This window comes from Lygodium microphyllum, chromosome 22 (assembly GCF_053477565.2).
Source record: "Lygodium microphyllum isolate KBCC chromosome 22, Lygodium_microphyllum_v1.1.10, whole genome shotgun sequence".
In the NCBI taxonomy this organism is placed as follows: Eukaryota; Viridiplantae; Streptophyta; class Polypodiopsida; order Schizaeales; family Lygodiaceae; genus Lygodium; species Lygodium microphyllum.
The window spans coordinates 117351919-117372556 of record NC_141156.1 but is presented as its reverse complement, the minus strand read 5'-3'; the positions used below and the strand labels follow the sequence as shown (position 1 = coordinate 117372556).

Sequence of the window (20638 nt, the reverse complement as noted above, 5' to 3'; positions counted from 1 at the left end):
TGATCCTAGTTCACATGCAGTCTATCTCTTCAACCATCCTGGCCCACATGCACTCTCTCTCGCATACCCTAGACCTTAAACCCAAATAGCTAACATAGATGCGGGCATTGGCAGTCCCTTTCTTAGTGGCAAAACGATCCTAATCCACACACACTCCACTCTCTCTTTATCCCCTCCAAAAAAAATCCCATATAATTAATATATTAATATACTATCATATTAACTAAATAATTAATATTCCTATACTAACACACTAGTTTATATGAAATATTAATACTAACATATTAATTAATCTACAAATTAATTAATATTAATATACCAAGGGACTGCTTTGATCACTATACTAACATGTTAATCAATATACTTATTGATTAATATATTAATATAAACTATTTATTATTTTTTTATTAATTAACAATGATGATAATAAAATAAATACAATCAATCATCTCATTAAAATAATAACCAATATAATTAATTGATTAACTATTTTTTAATCAATTCAAATTAACTTATATTATGTAATTAATTAATATAATATAATAATTGATATTCATAAACTATCAATCTAAATATATAATAACATATTAAGTGATAAAGTAGTTGATATGCATTAACTAATGAACAAGCTAACTAACATCAATTAACCACTTGATTAATATTTTTTAATTGATACACTAATTAATATAATCTAACTAAATATTACTTGATTTACATATGCATTAATTAATTTCAATATTAATTAAATGGTTAATTTATAATTTAATTATTAAATTAATATTAATAATAGTTAACTATATATTTGATGATTTTTACACGTATTCATTGATTTTAATACTAATTAAATTTTTTATAAACAAGTTAATGATTTAATTACTTTATAATATTAATATAAAAAAGTTAAATGATTAATAAGTTAATAATACTCAATATGGTAATTAATATTATTAATTACTAATTAAATATTTGAATACTTAACTAATATGTGATTAACTAATTACCTGATTAATTTGATAAATTGCACAATTCATTATTTAATTGATAAAGTAATTAACTAATTAATAGTACGAGTTAACTAATCATTAATTAGTTTGCAAAAAAAGCACAACGCAGACTTGGTTTGAGAGAGAGAGAGAGAGAGAGAGAGAGAGAGAGAGAGAGAGAGAGAGCGAGAGAGTTCTTGCTTGGAGAGGGTGGGGGGTCAAAATTTTGACCCTTCCCTCCACACAAATGATTAATTATAAGTAGGAAGTTAATAAGTTAATTAGTCAATTAGTTATTTAATATTATTAGATAAATAATTAATTTTAAATATAGATAATTATATTTAATAATAATTAATAATTAATTTTAATAGTTAATGAATTAATACTAATCTAATCAAATAAATTAATATGAGAAATTAATTAATACTACTAATCAACATTAATGTACTGTTAACCAAGATAATTAAAAAATAGTAATCTAATAATATTATAGCTAATTAAATTAGTACCACTTAAATTAGTACTCTTGAAAAAATAATTATGAATTTTTGTGAACTAAGTAATTAATATATTATTTATTAATTGACGAGAGAGAGAGAGAGAGAGAGAGAGAGAGAGAGAGAGAGAGAGAGAGCATAGGATGTGTGGAATTTCACTTTGCTTGGAAGGGGGTGAAATGGACTTGTGGATTTTTTTTCGTCAAGAAGGGGTTGCCGACAGCCCCTTCTTGGGTAGAATACCTCCCCTTATTCACATTGTGAATCATTCCCATGACTCTCGGTGTGTGGCTCTTTGTCTTTGTCTCTCTCCTCTCTCTCTACCTTCTATCCCAAATATGTAATCTCTCTCTCCCTGTCGCTCTCTCTCTCTCTCTCAGTCACACATACGCACTTTCTCTCACCTTTCTATCCCAGGCTTCCCCCTCTCTCTTCATCTCTCTCTCTCTCTCTCTCTCTCTTCATCTCTCTCTCTCTCTCTCTCTCTCTCTCTCTCTCTCACATACAATCACACATACACTCACCTATCCTAGGCTTCCCCCCTCCCTCTTCATATATATATATATATATATATATCTCTCTCCTCTCTCTCTCTCTCTAAGAGAGTCTGAACTTGGATTTGTCTCTCTCTATAGGAGAGTATGTACTTGGATTTGTTCCTACCCAGCTAATGTATTTATGTATATTACAATTGGTATTTGATGGTAGGAAATCAAGGAAGCAATATATTGATAGAAGTACCCTTCAACCCCTCCATCATGGTTTGATCAGATTTCAAAAGACAAAATCATGTCACCCATTTCAAGGGTGATGAAAGCATAGGAGAAGGTTTAGTTTGAAGTTGCTAGAGAGTGTATGTGTATGTGTGTAAGAGTGTGTCTGTGTGTAAGAGGGGAAGAAAGAAAAAAGCTGCTCTTTGAGAGAGAGAGAGAGAGAGAGAGAGAGAGAGAGAGAGAGAGAGAGAGAGAGAGAGAGAGATGGGGAGGATGAAAAATAGAGAGAGAATAATTGGTGGGAGATGGGGGGAGAGAGAGATAGATAGATAAAGAGAGAGAGACTTATACTTGAGGTACTTAACATGGGTGAGGATGGTGGTGGTGGAAGAGGTGGAGGTGGTGGTGGTGGTGGCAATGAAGGTGGTAGTGACAATGGTAGTGGAGGCGGTGGTAGAGGTATTGGTGGTGGCAATGGTGATGGTGGTGTCGATGGAGACGGTGGTGGCAGTGGGGGGAGAGGGGAAGTAGTGGTGCTTGATATATGCCTAGGAGAAGAGGAGGAATAAGTGGACTATATGGAATAAGAAATTTGAGGTTGACTAGAAAAGCTCTCTCAAATGCTTGCTCAAAAAGCTCACTTCTCTCACAAACTCGAACTAAGAGAAGAGGGAAGCCTAAGTCATGAACATGTAGGGCCTTAGAATGGAGCTCGATGGACAGTTAGACAATAGAGGCAAGGTGCCAACACCACTAATAGGCACCAAAGAAATGTCATTAGTAGTGACAATACTCTTTGATGGACAAAGAACCTGTAACAAATCACCTCAGGGAGGCATAGGACTTGATGCACCACTGGTAATAAGCCAAGGTTACTCACAAGAAGTGACAATTAAAGAAGGCTCCTCTACATGATAAATGTGTATAAACAGTGACTCAATGGAAATAGCAGGTGACGAAGCAGAGGTAGATAAAGGCTCCAATGTAGATCCAACCTTCACTCTTGGACAAAGGTGAGGATATATCCTCTAGCACTTCTCCTTAAGGTGTGAAGTCTTCCCACAATGAAGACATGTGGGATATACTTTATGCTGCCCCACAAAAGTTGTATCAGAGTCAAAAGAGAACTCCAACTTCTTCTGCTTCTGTTTCTTCTGCTTGGCTTGTCCTATACTTGTAGATAAAATCACATAAGCACGGTGGTGTGCACGGGCTCTGCAAGAAATTCTCACTGTGACATGCATCTTGCTCAAGCACCAATGGAACTAGCTCCTCCTAAGTGAGAGTCTCCCAATTACAAGAAGTAAGAAGACTGGTGTAGAACACATCATATGTCGATGATGGAAGATGTGAGAGAAATATCAAAGCTAGGTCCTTCGAAGAAATATCTATACCAAGGAATGAAAGCTAGGTCCTTTGAAGAAATGTTTGTACCAAGGAATGAAAGCTCATCTCGAATCTTCTCTATCCTGTGGATGTGATCCCCCATCATAGGGGAGTTTGTGAATAGAGAGTTGTCATAGCTTCGACTTAAGAGATAAGCAATGCCTAAATGTTTGGATCCAAAAGAGAGACGCCAATCTCCTATAAATCTCTATAGTAGTGCGAAGGTGTTTGACATTCATGAGCACATAATCTATACAACTCAAAGGGAGAGAAGAGCAGGCTTTGGCATTCAATCGATCCCATAAAGTTGCCAAATCTATAGTCACATCATCATGAGGATCCATGGTAGGTTGGGGCATATGGACTGTAAAAAAGATTCCTAAAGCCACAAATTATTGAGTAGACAATCCACACGGTATGACCATAGAGGATAGTTTGTCCCATCTAGCTTGTTAGGCGAGGAGAGAGAGGGTAGGACTGGCACCTACTCAAGAGACACCATCAATGCCAATCGGGGACTAGGAGAGAGAGGGTAGGGCTAGCACCTACTCGGGAGATGCCATCAGTGCCAATCGAGGACTAGAAGCCCCATAAGAATATAATAGGAAAGAGTAATAAGATGGTGGTTGGTCTAAATGATCCCAAACCACATGATCCCCCATAGCATACATGTTAGCCATATTTTTCCTTCAAGAAATACTTGCAAGAAAACAAAGAAGATGCTACCATTGGAGTAAAGGTGACCAATAAGAGATTCATCAGGATAACCAAGACATGGTACAAAACAAGACTGACTGGGGCAAGGTAGACAGGGAGTATTTGATGTTGAAGGGAACATACAATGCCAAGCAGAGAGAGGGAGCAATAAATGCAAAGGAAAACAAGGCTTCAAATTGGAAACACGGCCAATCAAGGGCAGGTCAAGGACCAAGAGTGCCTAAAAAGCGAGTCGTTGTAATAAAAGTAAATTTGCCCAAATATTGGCCTACAATGGAGACCGCCCAAACGAAATATGATGTCATCTAGGTCAAAAGAACTTGTTTAGTATGAAACACATTAATAACAAAGAAATTTATCCACTCTAAATAAGCTGCCCAATAGAGAATAGGTGCCACCTAGCCTACAAATGTACCCCCAGGGAGGACCGATGACTTGCTTGCACAAAACACAGAGATATAGGGGATGCCTACATAAAACTGCAGGTAATGCAAGGATTGGTTCTATAACATGTGTGTTGGGGGACTACTTGCAAAAAATGTAGGTCAATTTTGGTATCACCTAGCTAATAGAATGGCTACCCAGCTTATTTGATGCCGCCTATGTGCAATAATGGTGCCACCCAACCTGGTAGAGGCTGCCCAAGAGCAAAACACAAATCTGCTATGGTAAGTATAGCCTAAAAACAAGTTGAAAATAGGCCATCCTACCCTATTTGACTCCAAGAACAAGGTTTGCAACATGTGGGGATGACACCTAGTACATTTTTTTGTGGATAGCACACCCATCTTCGAGATCTTTGGCTCCCACGTGTGGCTCTTATACCATATGAGAGTGTGCAATGGAAAGAGAAAAGTGAACATGGAGAGAATGAGGCAAAGATAGAACATAGGGGAGAGAGAGAGAGAGAGAGAGAGAGAGAGAGAGAGAGAGAGAGAGAGAGAGAGAGAGAGAGAGAGAGAGAGAGAGAGCAATGTGATTGCAATGGACTAAGGTACAAGGTTGCAATAATCAGCCCTAATACACATAGCTCTACATGTTAGTGTGGGCATCGAATGATAACAAGGAGACGAGAGAATGAGAAGTGTTGGTTAATCACGAAAGATCAATGATGGATAATGGATAATGAAAGTGGGAGGGCATGCCACCTATATATAGGTGAAAAAGAGAAAAAACTATGAATAATGTGGTCAAATCCCTAAAAAATAGCCAAAAGTGCACAAAAAAAAAAACACTAATGTGCCCTCCATCTAAATGTCTAAAACACATAAAATGACAAACAAAGACAATGTCAGAGCTCCTCATATCCTCGTCTGACTTAGGCTGAAGCTCATAGGTAGGAGATGACCACACAAGACACACACGACTATTAACAACATACATCTTTAACTCCAAATCTTTTTATACCAAGCACTAGTTGTTGCTAGGTGTTAGAAATTTTGACTTATAGGCCCCAAATCTCTCTCTCTCTCTCTCTCTCTCTCTCCCTCCTCCTTCTTCTTCTTCTTCTTCTTCTACTCCCTCCCTCCCTACATGTTTGCTTTTTGCTATTATTATTATTCATTAGTAATGAGTCAATAGTAATTAATAAACAATAGTTAGTTAATAGTTATTCATGATTAATAATTATTTAGTAAGTAAAATTTCTACTTAATAAGTAAATTAATAATTATTACTAAAAATTGTAATAGTTAGTTATTTAGTAATTATTGATTAAATTTAACTTATTAATACTAGCTATTAATTAATAATTTAAAAATATATTTAATATGTTAATAATTATTAACTAGTTAATAAAACTATTTTTTATTAATGAAATTTTATTATTAATTGAAAATACTTAGTATTATTAATATTGACTATGGTTGTTAAATATGGTAATATTTATTTAGTTGTTAGTATTTGTTAGTTATTAACTAGTTAGTATTAGAAAATTACAACTTGGTTGTTATTATTTTGTTAGTAATTAGTAGTTAAAACTACTTAATGATTAGTATTACTTAGTAGAATTAGTAAAATTTTCACCAAAAAAGGGATCATCGACGGCCCCATATTTGGCCGAGATTTGACACTTGGGCTGCAATATAGCCTGTTTTGCCATAATAATGGCAAACAATGGCAGAATTTCTAGAACCTCTATTCTACCATCCACCTCTTCCTCTAGAGCTCCCCCTGCCTCTAAAGTTTCCTCGGCCTCTTGAAACTTGTATTTCATCAAATTGCTGATTGAACCTGTTTTGTTGGTTATCGCCAGTATGTCCCATACCATAGCCTCTCGAAGAGGATCTACCACGTCCCCTTCTTGAACTCGAGTAAAATGCTCGAACTTGTTCACCATTTTTTTCAGATGAGTCACCCTGCATATTGATCTCTTCAGTAATCATGAGAGAGATCAACTCATCAAAATCTGGAAATGGCTCTCTCTCCCTCTCCCTCTCCCTCCCTCCCTCTCTCTCTCTCTCTCTCTCTCTCTCTCTCTCTCCCCCCTTAATATGCATTTAATGCTCCACTAACTTGGAGGGGTTATATAAGGCCATCCTCCCCTATGACCCTCCACATTATTATGGACACAACATTTAGACAAACATAAGACCCCCCCACCCTAACAAGTTAAGTATTCCCATCTCTCTCTCTCTCTCTCTCTCTCTCTCATAGGCACACCCATACAAATTCTCTCTATCTCTCCCCCTCTCTTTGCTCCCCCCTCTCTCTCATATTTAGCATGCACACTTGTACTCTCTCTCTCTCTCTCTCTCTCTCATTCATCTAGCATGCATACACATACTAAGTCACACACACATGCATGTTGCATGCATGCGCATGCACACACACAAATACTCTCTCTCTCTCTCTCTTGATGCTATTGGGCATCAATAGGTCATTTTCTCACTCCTTTGGTCTTAGGGTTGTTTATTGCCCCCCTACTCTTTGCCATTATGACAAATCCTTTATTGGAGAAGATTGGATTGGTTAATCGATAGGAGATCATGAAGGCTCTTACAACGTGGTACCATTCCATTGGTGCTTGCTTAAGTCCATAGAGACTCTTTCTCAACTTGCACACCAAGTGTTTTCTATCTTTTTCCACAAAGCCCTTGGGCATTTGCATATCAATGTCCTTATGTAGGTTCCCATGTAAAAAAGTCGTCTTAATATCCATTTGGTACAAGTCCAGATCCAGTTGCATAACTAAGCCAATATCAAGCGAAGGGTGGTTGTAGATAACCTTCAGATCATGTGGATTCTAAAGGCAATAGCCGATCTCACATGCATCACCATATTCAAGAAAGATGCATTTGATGGACTTCGGATCCAACTTGTTGCATTTTTTCTTAGGAATATGGCAAAAATCCTCATATCCAAAGACTCGCAAGTGTACATACAAGGAAGGTTTGGTAGACCATAGCTCCTTTGCAACTCTACTACAAAGAGTAGTGCACGGGGATCTATTATAATTAGATAAACTATAGTAGTAACTATCTCAATCCAAAAGTAATGCGGTAAGTCTCCTCGACTAATGAACACTTTCTTGAGTAGTTCTATACATGCACTCTACAATACCATTCTAGGTGGGGTATATGGGGTAGTCAACTGATGCTTAATACCCATCTCATCGTAAAAATTCTCAAATGCTTTAGAGACATATTCATCCCCATTTTCAGATCATAGGTATTTTAGTTTATGCCCAAATTAGTTCTCAACCATAGCAAGAAAGTGCTGAAAAGTGGGTAATACCTCTAACTTTTGCTTAATAGGATAGGCTCATACCTTATGCAAAACAAGCCCCCACGGGAAGCTCCCTATGCAAAGTCTCCCCCCTAGCCCCCCTCCTCTCGGGTGTGTGGGAGATTAGAGGAGTCTCTCACATGGGCGGAGGTTTGAGGAGTTTGTCTAACATCTGTGTTGGGAGATTCAAGGAGTCTATTCAACATCTATTTTGGATGATTCAAGATCCCCTCGCGTTGGAGTTTTGAGGAGTTTTTTAAACATCTATTTTTGAATTGTTTGGAGATCAAACCACTATAGTCCACCCTTAGGAAGTGGATGGAAGCTTCAAGATTCCTTGTTGCACTCGTGGCCAAGAGTGTGCTTTTTGGAGATACAGGTCAGCTTAATGAAGGATTATTAGTTGTGGCCCTTAGTTTTATTTGGAGGTTTAGACATAATAAGGCTTTTGGTACGCTTCCAAGTTTGCTTGGGGTAATAGTGCTAAACGCAATGAAGATGTTTTGACTCCTCTCTAAGGCTCTAGGAAAAGAAGAAGAACCTTTTTAGGGCTCTTTAGGATAAGTTGTTTTTCTAGGGACCCCGCAAAGCAAAGCCCTCTCGAATGACGATATAAGCATGCTGTAGCCTCTATGAAAGGGAAACAGATTGGGATAGGGAGTTGACATGCATGGTGATGAGCCATTCCACCGCTATCTTACCTTCTCTACTTGTTTCGAGGATACCAGGGGGGGGCGGGGGCGAGGGGGAGAGAGAGAGAGAACCACACTAGGGACGACACGACAGTCTGATGTCTCGCTCTCTCGCACGCGCATCATCCCAGACGCATCATGACTTCAACTTCCTCTCCCTGTCCACCTCTTCTTCCTCGTCTTCACTCCTTTTCTTCCTCCCCTCCATCTCCTTCCTCTACACGCTTCCTCATTCCTCGCTTCATCACCCTGTCGATTCACGCCTCCGATCACCTCCTCCATGCCCTCCCCCATCAGTCCTCGCTCGCACGACCGAGCCTCGAAGAGAAATTGGATGTCTACCGCGTGAGGGAGGGAGAGAGCAACAATAACGAATGCACGTGCCTGGAATCGGGTGCGTGCGAGGCTTACGAGACAGGAAACGTAGCAGGTTTTGCAGACAGCCTGCCTGTGGCCGCAGTGGAGACCACCTCCTCTCAGAATCATCTCGGCTTCCACTATGCCCAAACCAGGGACAGAAGTAAGACCGTGAGGACGGCATGGGAGGCCTTGGTTCGATGGTCCAGGTCTTGGCAGCTCCTCAACGCCCGCAAAGCCACCAATGTCCTGCAGAAAACCAAGAAGGCACTCTTCTCTTACTCCACATAAGCTCATTATGTCTGAATGTGCCTGCTTAATCTAAGTATCCATTAGACCATAATTCTGATTATCCATTAGACCATAATTCATGAGGTCATGATGTCTGAACGAGCTTATTCCACATAAGCACATTATGTCTGCCTGTTTAATCTAAGTATCCGTTTGACCATAATTTGATAACAGAAGACACAGAAACAAATGGATGGAATATCCTCAGAGTCTAGAAAAGGTGTAATTCAATTCGGTTCCAAAACTTGGGTGTCAATTTGATTGCTCAATTCAAATGCTGAGCTTTTGACAAGGCTTTTGTTACTTGTTTGTTTACCCAATTGGATTCTCAAAGCAGGCTCAGCCACTAACTAGCCAGTGGTTGGTTGAATTCTGGTTTAGTTCTCAACGTCTGCTTGGAAGTGAAACTTGTTCATACTCTAAAACCAATTGTGAGGATCGTAGACAAACACGAATTGTACAATCAACCACACTATCATCAGATGAACGCAGAAATGAATAGAGATTATGGAATGAAAACTCAATGGACATTCCAAGTAAATGGAGGTATCTTGTCAAGATATACTAGGGTTTGCATTGAGAAAACACAAAATGTACAAATATGACTAAAACGCAATATTTGGGACAGAAATGCAAAAGAGGGTACAAGAGAATTTGATGATACTGAATGCATGCTGAATACGTACTCAATGTTCAAAGGTCAGAGGAGTCCAACAACAGCCAATGCTTCTTGTGGGAGTAGGCTGAGGGAGGTGTAGAAGTGCGTGGACCATTTGCAGATAGATTGTGAGTGTAATAACCACCAGTTGGAGCAGAGGCTGATAAAGGAAAAGTGCTGAAAACACCAAAATGACCTGATGTAGGTGAAAATTCAGATCAAAGTGATGCTGAAAAGTGCTAGAAACCTGAAAATGCAGCAATTGGCAGTTGGAGCAATGATCTTGCGGTCAGGGTGGCCTGATCAGTAGTCACTAGAAGCAAACCAGCAGCTAGTGGAAGTTGAGAAGTGGCTGGAAACTGGAAATGCAGCCTGGTTTGATGATGGTGACAAGTTGCACAGGTGAGCAACAAGCTGGATGGCAATAAAACAATTTTTCAATTTAATCATCCGTTACAAAAAACTTTTGAAAAATGGTTTGAAATGTTAAAATACGCGGGATCTAGAGCATGGCAGATGCGGAAGCTATGGAGGTTGAAAGAGGAAAAAGGAACTCATGAAGACATTGAATTTGACAAGGACAAATTGTTACACAAGTGAATTAGGTTCTAAGATTGAGACTTGGACTCATAAACACAATCTTGTGTATTGACAGTGATCTGACACTTTACTGGAAAGAAAAGAGTACTATCATTGTATTAGAAAAAGAGTGCAAGTACAATGCTTTATAGGAATTGAGTGGTGGTACTTTCTCTTACTGTGCATATGGGATTCTGGTCCTAAGCCCTCACTGCTTCTCACAAAGGGACTGAAGTAGGTGATTACAAATATTTCAACACCCCTCCTCAATCTCAATAAGAAGTACAAAGCGTATAGAGACTTTAGTGAAAGCAACACCTGCAAAGTGTGGGCACACCATAAATATGGCAAAATACCAGAGGCTGTTACAGAAAAGGTTAAGTGTGGGTATCACAAATATGATGGACATCCAGAGGCTATAGCAGGGGCCTCACAAAGTGTACAAAGGCTTTAGTACAAGGATAACTAAGGAGTTTACAAGTTTATGTTTGAAGCATTAGGGCTAGGAAATACAAAACTAAAAAAGTCTATCTGAATAGGACTGATGAGGTTTGTCCTTCTCTTGGTAGTCTTCTTCTTCTTTTTCTTTTTTCACTCCGTTTTCTTCTTTTTTTTGACTGCAACTAGATAGGTCTTTTGGGACCTCTTTTTGGCGTGGCATAACTTCTCGGTATGTCCGGTACTTTTGTAGAAGTCATAGAAGAGCTGATCCTTCTTGTCTTTGTACCTGTTTGCCAACATATAATGCATGTTTATCTCTAGAGGTGCTTGGTTCTTCTTTAGTTTTTAGTTTCTTTTCCTCCTCTAACAGTGATACCTGGATATCAACAAGTTCAAGGTTTGGCATATTAATTAGGGTATTGATACATTATTATGTTCAGGAGGCAAACTTTTAAGTAGAACACCGATGCAAACATCTTCCATTTTAATATTGATTCTTGTAAGTTGAGTTAGAAGTCATTCCATGTGATTTAGATACGTGGCAAGTGATGTGCTGGACATCATTTCAAGCTTGAAAAACTCTATCAAGAGACCATACTTTGATGATTTAGGCTGTGTACCAAACAAAGTGTCAAGTTTTTTCTATGTATTTTGTGAGGTCTTATAGTTATTCACATGGTGGATATAGTTGTCATCTAGCTCCAGTTTGATAATGGCTTGAGCCTCCTCATCGTTATTTTGCTAAGTGACAGCAAGATTTGCATTACAGGGCTTCTTTTCTTTTCCAATGGTAATGGCCTAGAGGCCCTTCTTCATCAGGATGAGTTTGATGTGGATCTGCCAAATATGAAACTTGACTCCTTTGAAGCGAGCAGTTGGAGAGTCTTTTCCCATGTTAGAAGGTTGGAGCAACAACAGATCAGCACTAGATTTCAGCAGCAGAGTTGATTTTTAATGTGTCAAAAGACACAAGCAATGGCAGTGTAGTATCAAAAGATACTAGTTTGAACTTTGATGTTTGTTGCTTGAGTTTGACTTGATTCTTGATACTTGTCTTGTCCTTTAACTTGAGTCTCCTCCTTACTGATGGATACTTGAGTCCTTACTGGAAACTGAGCTGGGAGCTCAGATCAGAGTGGCAACAGCTTTGTTGAGTCAAGAGGAGTGAGAGAAATGAGTGGGAGGAGAGCTTGAGCTTGATGTTGAATGCTTGGTCTTTCAATCTTCAAAGATCTCCAAGAATTTTCCCTCCTTGATGTGTGGTACTGACTAAATCAGTGAATTTGGATGTCAATAGGGTGATCCAAGTAGCGGGAGAGAAAGTGATGAGATTTTTGAGCTTCAATGAGGTTTGGCTATGGCTTCTGAATTAGGGTTTTTGACCCAGGCCTGGTTTTTTGCATAGTGTGCATTGTATACTCAATCATTTCAAGAACTTTTTACATGAGATTGAAGCTTGATTGATGGGCTTTAAAACCCCTATGGAGTTGGGCAAGATTGTGCTGTGCATATAGGGAGAAAATGGCCCGATCAGAATTGCGCCTGTTTCAGGCAGCGACCACGTTTTTTTGCAATGCTGATCCAGATCGTCATGAATGTTGGGGTTTGATGTGCCGTCGAGCTGTGTCTGAAGTTGGGGAACAACTTTGTAGAAGACACCGTGAAGAGTTATGCCCTCTATTGCAAGATCTAGCTCCTCAAAGTTGGCAGGGTCTGTCTGGCTATGGTAGACACATAGGGCAGCAACTGTGTAGAATCACAATGCTGAGCCTGAAATGGCCAAATGTTGAGCTCTGAGGTGATAGAGAGGAGCTCTAGGAGCAAGGCTAGAGTTCTCCAGAAGAAAGCTTGTCAAGATCTTGTCTCGTTGAAGAGATCTAAGAGCTTGAAGCAGGATAGGTGCAGGGTAGCTATGGCTGCCACAAGGTCAAATAGAGAAAGAATAGAAGATGAGCTCCTAGACTTAACCTGAGCTGGATTGAGCTCAAGCTGAGCTAGATGAGAGTAGAATGGAGTTGGAGGAGCAGTGCCATGCTCGACTGGGCTCTGATACCATTTTAAAATATGCGGGATCTAGAGCATGGCAGATGCGGAAGCTATGGAGGTTGAAAGAGGAAAAAGGAACTCATGAAGACATTGAACTTGACAAGAACAAATTGTTACACAAGTGAATGAGGTTCCAAGATTGAGACTTGGACTCATAAACACAATCTTGTGTATTGACAGTGACCTGACACTTTACTCGAAAGAAAAGAGTACTATCATTGCATTAGAAAAAGAGTGCAAGTACAATGCTTTATAGGAATTGAGTGGTGGTACTTTCTCTTACTGTGCATATGGGATTCTGGTCCTAAGCCCTCACTGCTTCTCACAAAGGGACCGAAGTAGGTGTGATTGTAAATATTTCAACATGAAAATCAGCCCATGTCTCCGGCTTGGAGTGCACGCCCGCCCACTAAGTACACACCTTTCCCTGTAACATGATTTGTATTTGTCCGATATGTTGAGCGTCATTGAATTGACATAAATCAAAATACATTGTTCATTCGGCCAGCCAATACACCATCCATGAATCGATGTTCATCTCATCACATTCTTTCTTCTCCCCTTCAAAGGGATCATGTAGGAACTTAGGAGGCAACCTCCTCATGGTTGCAGACACAAATAGGAAATGGGAAGTGTGTGGCTCGGCCAATTGCCGTTGCATGTCCTTAATTTGAGCTTGGAGAATCACCACTAGTGATGAGTCACTATCAAATTTGAAGGAAGATTATGCTTTAGGATGCTATCCGTGCGTGTATTCGGATTTAAGAGAAGCTGAATGGGCATCCTCTAGAGTCTATGTGTTGAGATTTAGTAGCAATGGGTGCATTGAAAGGAGATACATCGCAGGAAGCCATGAGGGTGAAAGAGAATGTAGAGTGAGAGAAAATAAAAAGATTGAGAGAGCATGTGAGAAGGTATGTTGATCAAAATCGAGAGAGAGGTAGGGCACTATAAAGAACAGGATTGTAAAGAAAGTGCATTTAATGCAGATTTGTTTAATATTTTTATTTTTATTTTTGGGTGGGGGTAGCTTAGTTAAATTTTAAAGGTTAAAGGTGGAGAAGAGAAAATATATAACGAGTCCTTAACGATTTTCTTATCACCTCACTAAAAAAAAGAAAATTGGCCACCCTTTGGCCACGTAGACCTTTTGGTTCGGCTTGTCTTCCACCTTCGCAATAGCTCACCTCCTGTCCCTTCAAGATCAATCGGGCCCCATTAAGACAAACTATTGGCAAGTGCACTACATTAAATGGATTGTAGCCATCTTGCCATAGCCTCCAGTGGGCTCGCAAGGTGTGCTTGTCTTGCGATAGTCAAGGGACTTTCGCGTTTTGCAGAGAGACGCAGAGAGATTATCTTTCATCTGTGTGTGTGTGTGTGTGTGTGTGTGGTCTCTATTAGTAGTTATGTTTGTCATGCACTGTCATCTCTTGCTTGTCAGCCTTAGTCTGAGTCAAGATGGGGACATTAGTAGCTTTGACATGTTTGTCATGCTTTGACAGAGGAGGTGACTCTATTTAGAACATGTATTTCTTTGCATTTCTTCTTAAATTCAGATCTTAGTTTGTATTTCTTGGCTTTTCTAGGAACTTGTTAGCCTATGCGGCCCCTACAAGTTGTGATCAGCCTTCCCAGGTGGCAATATTCCATGTTGCTACCATGTTAGCATTTTTTGTGATCTGTATAGTTGTTGGGTAGCATCTTAGACAGTCAGCCAAATTTGGCCATTTTTAGCTATGTATAGCCATGGGTTGGCTAGGGTAGATCATTCTCTCTTTTGCAAGTTGCCGCACACTTATATTGTAGTGTTCGATTCCATCTCTAGCAAAGGCTGCTGGCTGCATATTCTGTCTCTGTCATGGTCTTCGGTGCCCTCATCGACACTTTGGGTTGTGTGCAGGGACTAACTAGTCCATCATTATACTCAGCATTCTTTCTAGATTCAATGCAAATTTCTCTTTCATTCTTGCCATCTTCTCTCTTCTCCTTCTCTCTTTGTGTTCATGTTCCTCTTTTGTTGCATACACTCACATCGTATCATTGCCTAAGTTATGATAGAGAGGTTTCCTTTAGTGAAGATCACCCTACTGCCAAGAACACAAATTTTTAGCTTGCTGTTTGTTGGAGAAAACATAGATTTTTTTTGTGTTTTATAGGTGCCATGCGTGTAGAACCAAACTTTTTATGAGCGTTACATGTTTGCCGGCCATAAAGATAATGATCGCATGTGTCAAAATGCAAGCAATCAAGAGGTGGAAGATATTGCAAAGAAGTAAGTACTTTCATTTCTCTCAAAGACATGTGTCTAAGACAATGATGCCATAAAGATACATGTGGTAAATTAGTCATAGTTAATACATGGTTAACAAACCTAGATACAAACAAAGAATAGAGGTTGCCAGCCTTGGCACCTCGAGCAAAAGTATATCTTGCATCATCTAGTTGTCTAGCAGAGAGTAGGATTTTGGTCAAAGTTGGTACATGAGAGACATTATGTAAAACAAAAGAGCTACTTGAAGCAATCTACAGTCTAACATCCCAAAAGCCAATGATATTCAATGCAGTGTCATTTTCCAGTCTCACAGAACTTGTAATGTTGTGATAGGTATGAAACCAATCTCAATACAGGGTAACATGGAAAGAAGTCCCCCAAATCAAGCAGTGAACATTGAGACTAAGTAGATTAAGCATCGGTCAATTGAATAGCAGGAAAAAGTGTAGGCTGCATTAGAAGTTGCAGGCTGCTACTATCACAGATGATGGTGATCAGCACGGTGGGAGTGTGGATCAGTTGGCAATGATCTCCAGGGGCTGTTAATGTCCGCTGGCAATGTCCTCGGTAGGGTAGCAACAACCAGCAGACTACAAGGCTGGCCAGTAGGGTGGCACAATTATGATCAGGTAGAAGATAGGATGACCACAACATGTCCTTCTATAGGGGATTCTTGTGCATTTGTCCTATTGAAAATAAAAAAATGCCTTTTACGTAAATAATTCCTTTTGGGGCTGTTTTTTGATGGTGTGAAAGTAGGCGAAAATGCATGATATTTGGCTCAATGTGTCTGTGTGTGGGCCTTTAGGTCGTATTCAAAAAATCATATTCTGCAGTAATTTACATCTATGAAGTTATTTTCCCACTTTTTGATTTAAATCATTGATTCATACCACACAGTGTTTGAAGCTAAGCATGGGTGTACCTGATTCATTTCTCTGCAAGTGACTGCAGGTGGTTGTACTTGGTGGGGGCTCATTTGGAACAGCCATGGCTGTGCTTCTTGCACGGAATAAATCAGAAATGCAAGTTAGCTTACTACTTAGAGACGCTTCTCTATGCGAGTTGATCAACAATAGCCATGTGAACAGGTATAGTTCATAACAAGCAATATATACCCATCATGACTAGCAATATATAACCCATAAGGCCTTATAAACTTTGTCATTTTCAACTCTAACTTCAAATTTAGCAAAAGTGTTTATCGATGTGTGTATCTTGAGGATGATCAGTTGTTTATGCTGGTCTCTGTCTTTGTTGGAAGATGTGTGGAGTTTAAATTATTGATTTTAGTTACTTGCGTAATCCGTGTTTTTAAATCTATAACTAAAGTTTGTCAGATTGTTCCTTGCCTAATCTGTGTCTTTAAATATGTAACTCAAGTTTGTAAGATTTTAGTTACTTACCTAATCTGTGTCTTTAAATCATAAATTAAAGTTTGTAAGATTGTTCCTTGAATTTCAGAAAATACTTTCCAAATCATAGACTACCCCAAAATATTGTTGCTACAATAGATGCAGAAGATGCATTTCGAGACTCTGAGTACTGTGTTCATGCTGTTCCAGTACAGGTAAAGCCATTCAATTTTTGCACGTTTCTTCAAGCTATTCCTCCTGTGTCTGAAATTCGTAGTTGTGCCTTTCCTACTGAGGGCAAGTGGAGCTGGTCCTCTTCCATTTGCTTTTCATACTGTCAAATTAACTGCTGTAACTGCTGTTTGTACAGTACAGTGCAGAGTTTTTAAGGAGCATATCAAAATATGTACCTGCAACTCTTCCATTCTTCTCTGTGAGCAAAGGACTTGAGCTTTCATCTTTGGAGATGATGTCACAGGTCATTCCACGTGCACTTGGCAATTCAAGGCAACCTATTGCAGTAATCTCTGGACCCTCATTTTCCATTGAGCTAATGGATGAGCTGCCTACAGGTTTGACAAAGTAAAATGCTGGGGTCAATTTCAAGCTCTTCTGAATTGAGTATTATATCTGTTTTCTTATGGTCCACTTGAGGGAGCCTTGATACAGTCTTTGGAAACCTGCAGCAATGGTTGTTGCTTCTAAAGACAAAGACCTAGCAAGGGCTGCTCAACAGCTTTTAGCATCTCGGTATTTGAGAATAAATACATCTAGGTTAGGCTCGCACTTTGGAACTCAGCTTTCATGTATTGGTATGTAAGCCTGAAAATAGGTCTTTAACACAAAATTTGTTCTGCTGTTGCAGTGATGTTGTTGGTGTGGAAATAGCAGGTGCTTTGAAAAATGTGCTTGCTATTGCTGCTGGAATTGTAGAAGGTATGCAGCTTGGGAATAACTGTATGGCTGCCCTTGTTGCTCAAGGGTGCTCAGAAATACGTTGGTTGGCTGAAAAGGTATTATAGAACAACCTCTTGGGGTGTATGGATGATGATGTGATTTGTAAGGTCAGTGGAGAAGGATAAGAAAACTATATCAGATTGTTTTTGGCAGTGGGATCTGAGCTATGTTTATATGCCCTGTGATGATTTCAAACAAATGCTAAGAGACAGGTTTTTCTGTATTAATGATCTGTGCACGGCTTTAAATACAGCAATCAGATTATCAGGTCAAAGCTTTTCTGCATTAACATGCCTAACCCTGTAACTTTTTGTCAAAATAGGTAGAAAGCTACTATATCCTTACTGAAGATGGCTACTTGTGATACTCCTGTAGTTGATGGCTATCCCTTTACCCCCATTTCTCCCACTCTGCTTCCACCATTCTGCATCTTTCCCCTTTCACCCTCCTGGTCACATTGTTGAACATGAGCTTCCTACCTCTTGTGCGGTGGTAGTGCAACTTCACATTTCAGAATTATGATTCGCCATTGATGATGTGCTTCCCTATTACTCTCAGAGTAGCCAGGAGTTTCAGAAATGTCCTATGTGTTTCTTACAGTGTTCATTCTTAAGAAACATCTGAAAATATTTATTTACATGTATACCAAAATGTAATGGAGATTGGACCTAGATACATCAAACATGCAATGAAATAACTCTATCCATCCATTACCTGAGTGTAATGTCTGCTATTGAAGGCTCTGAACAACGTTAAAATTACAAAAAAAAACTATCATGACACTTATTGTCGAGACACATATTCAGAAGGCAAACTCATGCTCCATTAACATACAGGTTAACATCAAAAAGGGTAACAAAAGTATCTATAGAATTAAAAAATGGCGAGAGCTGAACAAATCAAACCATTGAGAGGAGAGACTGGGAGTTTTTTACATGAATGAGGTTTGCATCAGGATTGTTATAACAAGACCACCTTTGCAGATGGGCGCAAAATCCACGACTCTTGCAGGCTTATCAGGTGCAGGAGATATAATGCTGACATGTTTTGTAAGTCTTTCAAGAAATCGAAGTGTTGGAGTGAGGCTTGGTTCAGGAGAATCACTAAATGACATACTATCCTCAATGAATCAGGTAATCTTACTGTCATCTTGAATCTATGATAATCAGCTTTCTGGTTCAGTCATGTTTGATGACAGATCGCATCACTTGAAATCTTACATTGTGACTCTAGGTTGCAGAGGGTGTAGCAACTTCAGGGGCAGTGATTGCCCTTGCTCGAAAATACCGTGTTCAAATGCCTGTTTTGACAGCTGTGGCTCGGATTTTAGAGAATGAACTAACACCAAAGAAGGCAGTTCTTGAGCTTATGAGCCTTCCTCAGGTAATCCCGAGTGCTTGGAATTTTCTTAGGTACCTCAAATATGAACTTAGTGTTGGCACACACAAAGCTAACTAGGCAGTTTGAGAAAATTAGGCAAACAGGTGGATCAGAGAAACTTAGGATCCAGCCAGTTCTTTTAGATGCCAAAATGGTCATTCCAAAGCAACATCACCTTCAATATGTGCCTTGCACGGAGAGAAGCTAAGCAAACATGGCTTATGTATATTGACCATGTGAAAGTACACGAGTCTTCATAATTTAGATGCCAAAATTGTCATTCCTACCTGTATCATTTTTCTGGCAGGTCGAAGAAGTTTAGCAAACATGGCTTATGAAAATTGGGTCAATTAACCATGTCAAAGCACACAGACTGGCAGAAGTTTCACATTGAAACCGTAGCATGGCAGGCTTTGAAAGTTATTGAAGGTGTAGCAGGTTACCAGCACTGAGGGGCTTTGAGCTCCAAACAGAAAGCTAGGTAGTGAGCTAGCAGTGCTCATGTTTTGGTGACAGAGTTTTGCATTCATATAACGTTGTCTTCAGCTGTCCTTGAGGATGTCACTTACCACTGCATATCTGCCACTGTAAGTTAAGACCTTCAAGACTCTATGCTGCTGGTGTTGGCATTTCATTGTATCCTATACCTATAGCAGCAACTGAATTTTGTAAGCCGATTTTCTAGTTAAGGTAACATGGGTCACATGCCTCCTTTTGTGCTATGAAGGCAAATCTATCAAAATTAAATCTCTTTACCTATAACAGCACTGAATTTTGTAAGCCAATGTTCTAGTTACAGATAAATAAACATGGGTTTCTTTGCTCGTTTGTGCTTTGAAGGCAAATCTATCAAAACTGATCTCTTTTAAAGGGCAGATTGACATGCTGAACCTTCTTGCTCCATAAGTGTAAACGCCCCGAACAACGTAGTATGCTTAACAATTATGAAATTCACTTGTTTTCGAGACTTAATATAAAAGAGAATGAACACTTAAGCTGAAAATGAAAATTACTCACAAAATTTCAGCTATGAAAATGTAAAAGTAATGGAGACAAGATTGAGAGTTGAAGATGGGCAACCCCCCCCGAAGAAATGTATTTCTGCTCAAACCAAGTCCCTCAGGGAAGAGCTCAGTTACAATCAACCTGAGAGTGAGGAGAAGTAATTCTCACTCTCACAAGATCATGCAAAGATGTACAAACAAACATGTATTATCTATTATGCAATGATAAGAAGTGATTTCTTCACAGTATGAGAGAAGAAAGAGGGAAAATCAGCCTTTCTCCATCGTTGATTAGCAGTACATGGATAGGGCTTGCTTCTTGTTGCTAAAATGGAAGAAAGAGCTCAAAAAGGAGGTGCTGTAATGAATTTACAGGCTTGCTGTCCTGTAAAACAGCAGTGATAGAAAAGGGATATGGAGGAATTTGATAATGGAGAAGTGGGGGATGAGGATGGGGATGGATGGGACCAGTTTTTGGCTATCTGTGGGTACTGTATATGAGTTTACAGCAAAGAAAAATGATGCTGAATGAATAAAAACGAGCTTTTGTTTATAGGAGAGGAAAGAGCTAGTACAAA

The 20638-nt window shown here is 39.3% G+C and overlaps 1 protein-coding gene across 2 annotated transcripts; it reads left to right on the top strand.

Annotated features, from left to right (window-relative positions):
- The first annotated feature begins 8698 nt into the window (after window positions 1–8698).
- GLY1 (NAD-dependent glycerol-3-phosphate dehydrogenase family protein) lies at window positions 8699–19884 on the top strand. Of its 2 annotated transcripts, none has more exons than XM_087662842.1 (9): window positions 8699–9341; window positions 16319–16455; window positions 16829–16934; window positions 17090–17301; window positions 17389–17493; window positions 17585–17732; window positions 18660–18809; window positions 18910–19059; window positions 19364–19884. In XM_087662842.1, exons 1-9 carry the CDS (start codon window positions 8856–8858, stop codon window positions 19376–19378), a joined length of 1509 nt encoding a protein of 502 aa, XP_087518968.1. In that variant the 5' UTR covers window positions 8699–8855; the 3' UTR covers window positions 19379–19884. The 2 variants fall into 2 exon arrangements, with proteins under 2 accessions (XP_087518968.1, XP_087518969.1); XM_087662843.1 differs by having other exon boundaries at window positions 8702–9341; window positions 17090–17291; window positions 17406–17493; window positions 19364–19883.
- Window positions 19885–20638: the final 754 nt, after the last annotated feature.

Coding starts and splice junctions, on each gene's coding strand:
- GLY1 (XM_087662842.1), top strand. CDS start 8,856: ATGACTTCAACTTCCTCTCCCTGTCCACCTCTTCTTCCTCGTCTTCAC. Junction 17,494..17,584: donor TTGAGAATAAATACATCTAG/GTTAGGCTCGCA, acceptor CTGCTGTTGCAG/TGATGTTGTTGGTGTGGAAA. Junction 17,733..18,659: donor TACGTTGGTTGGCTGAAAAG/GTATTATAGAAC, acceptor CCACCTTTGCAG/ATGGGCGCAAAATCCACGAC.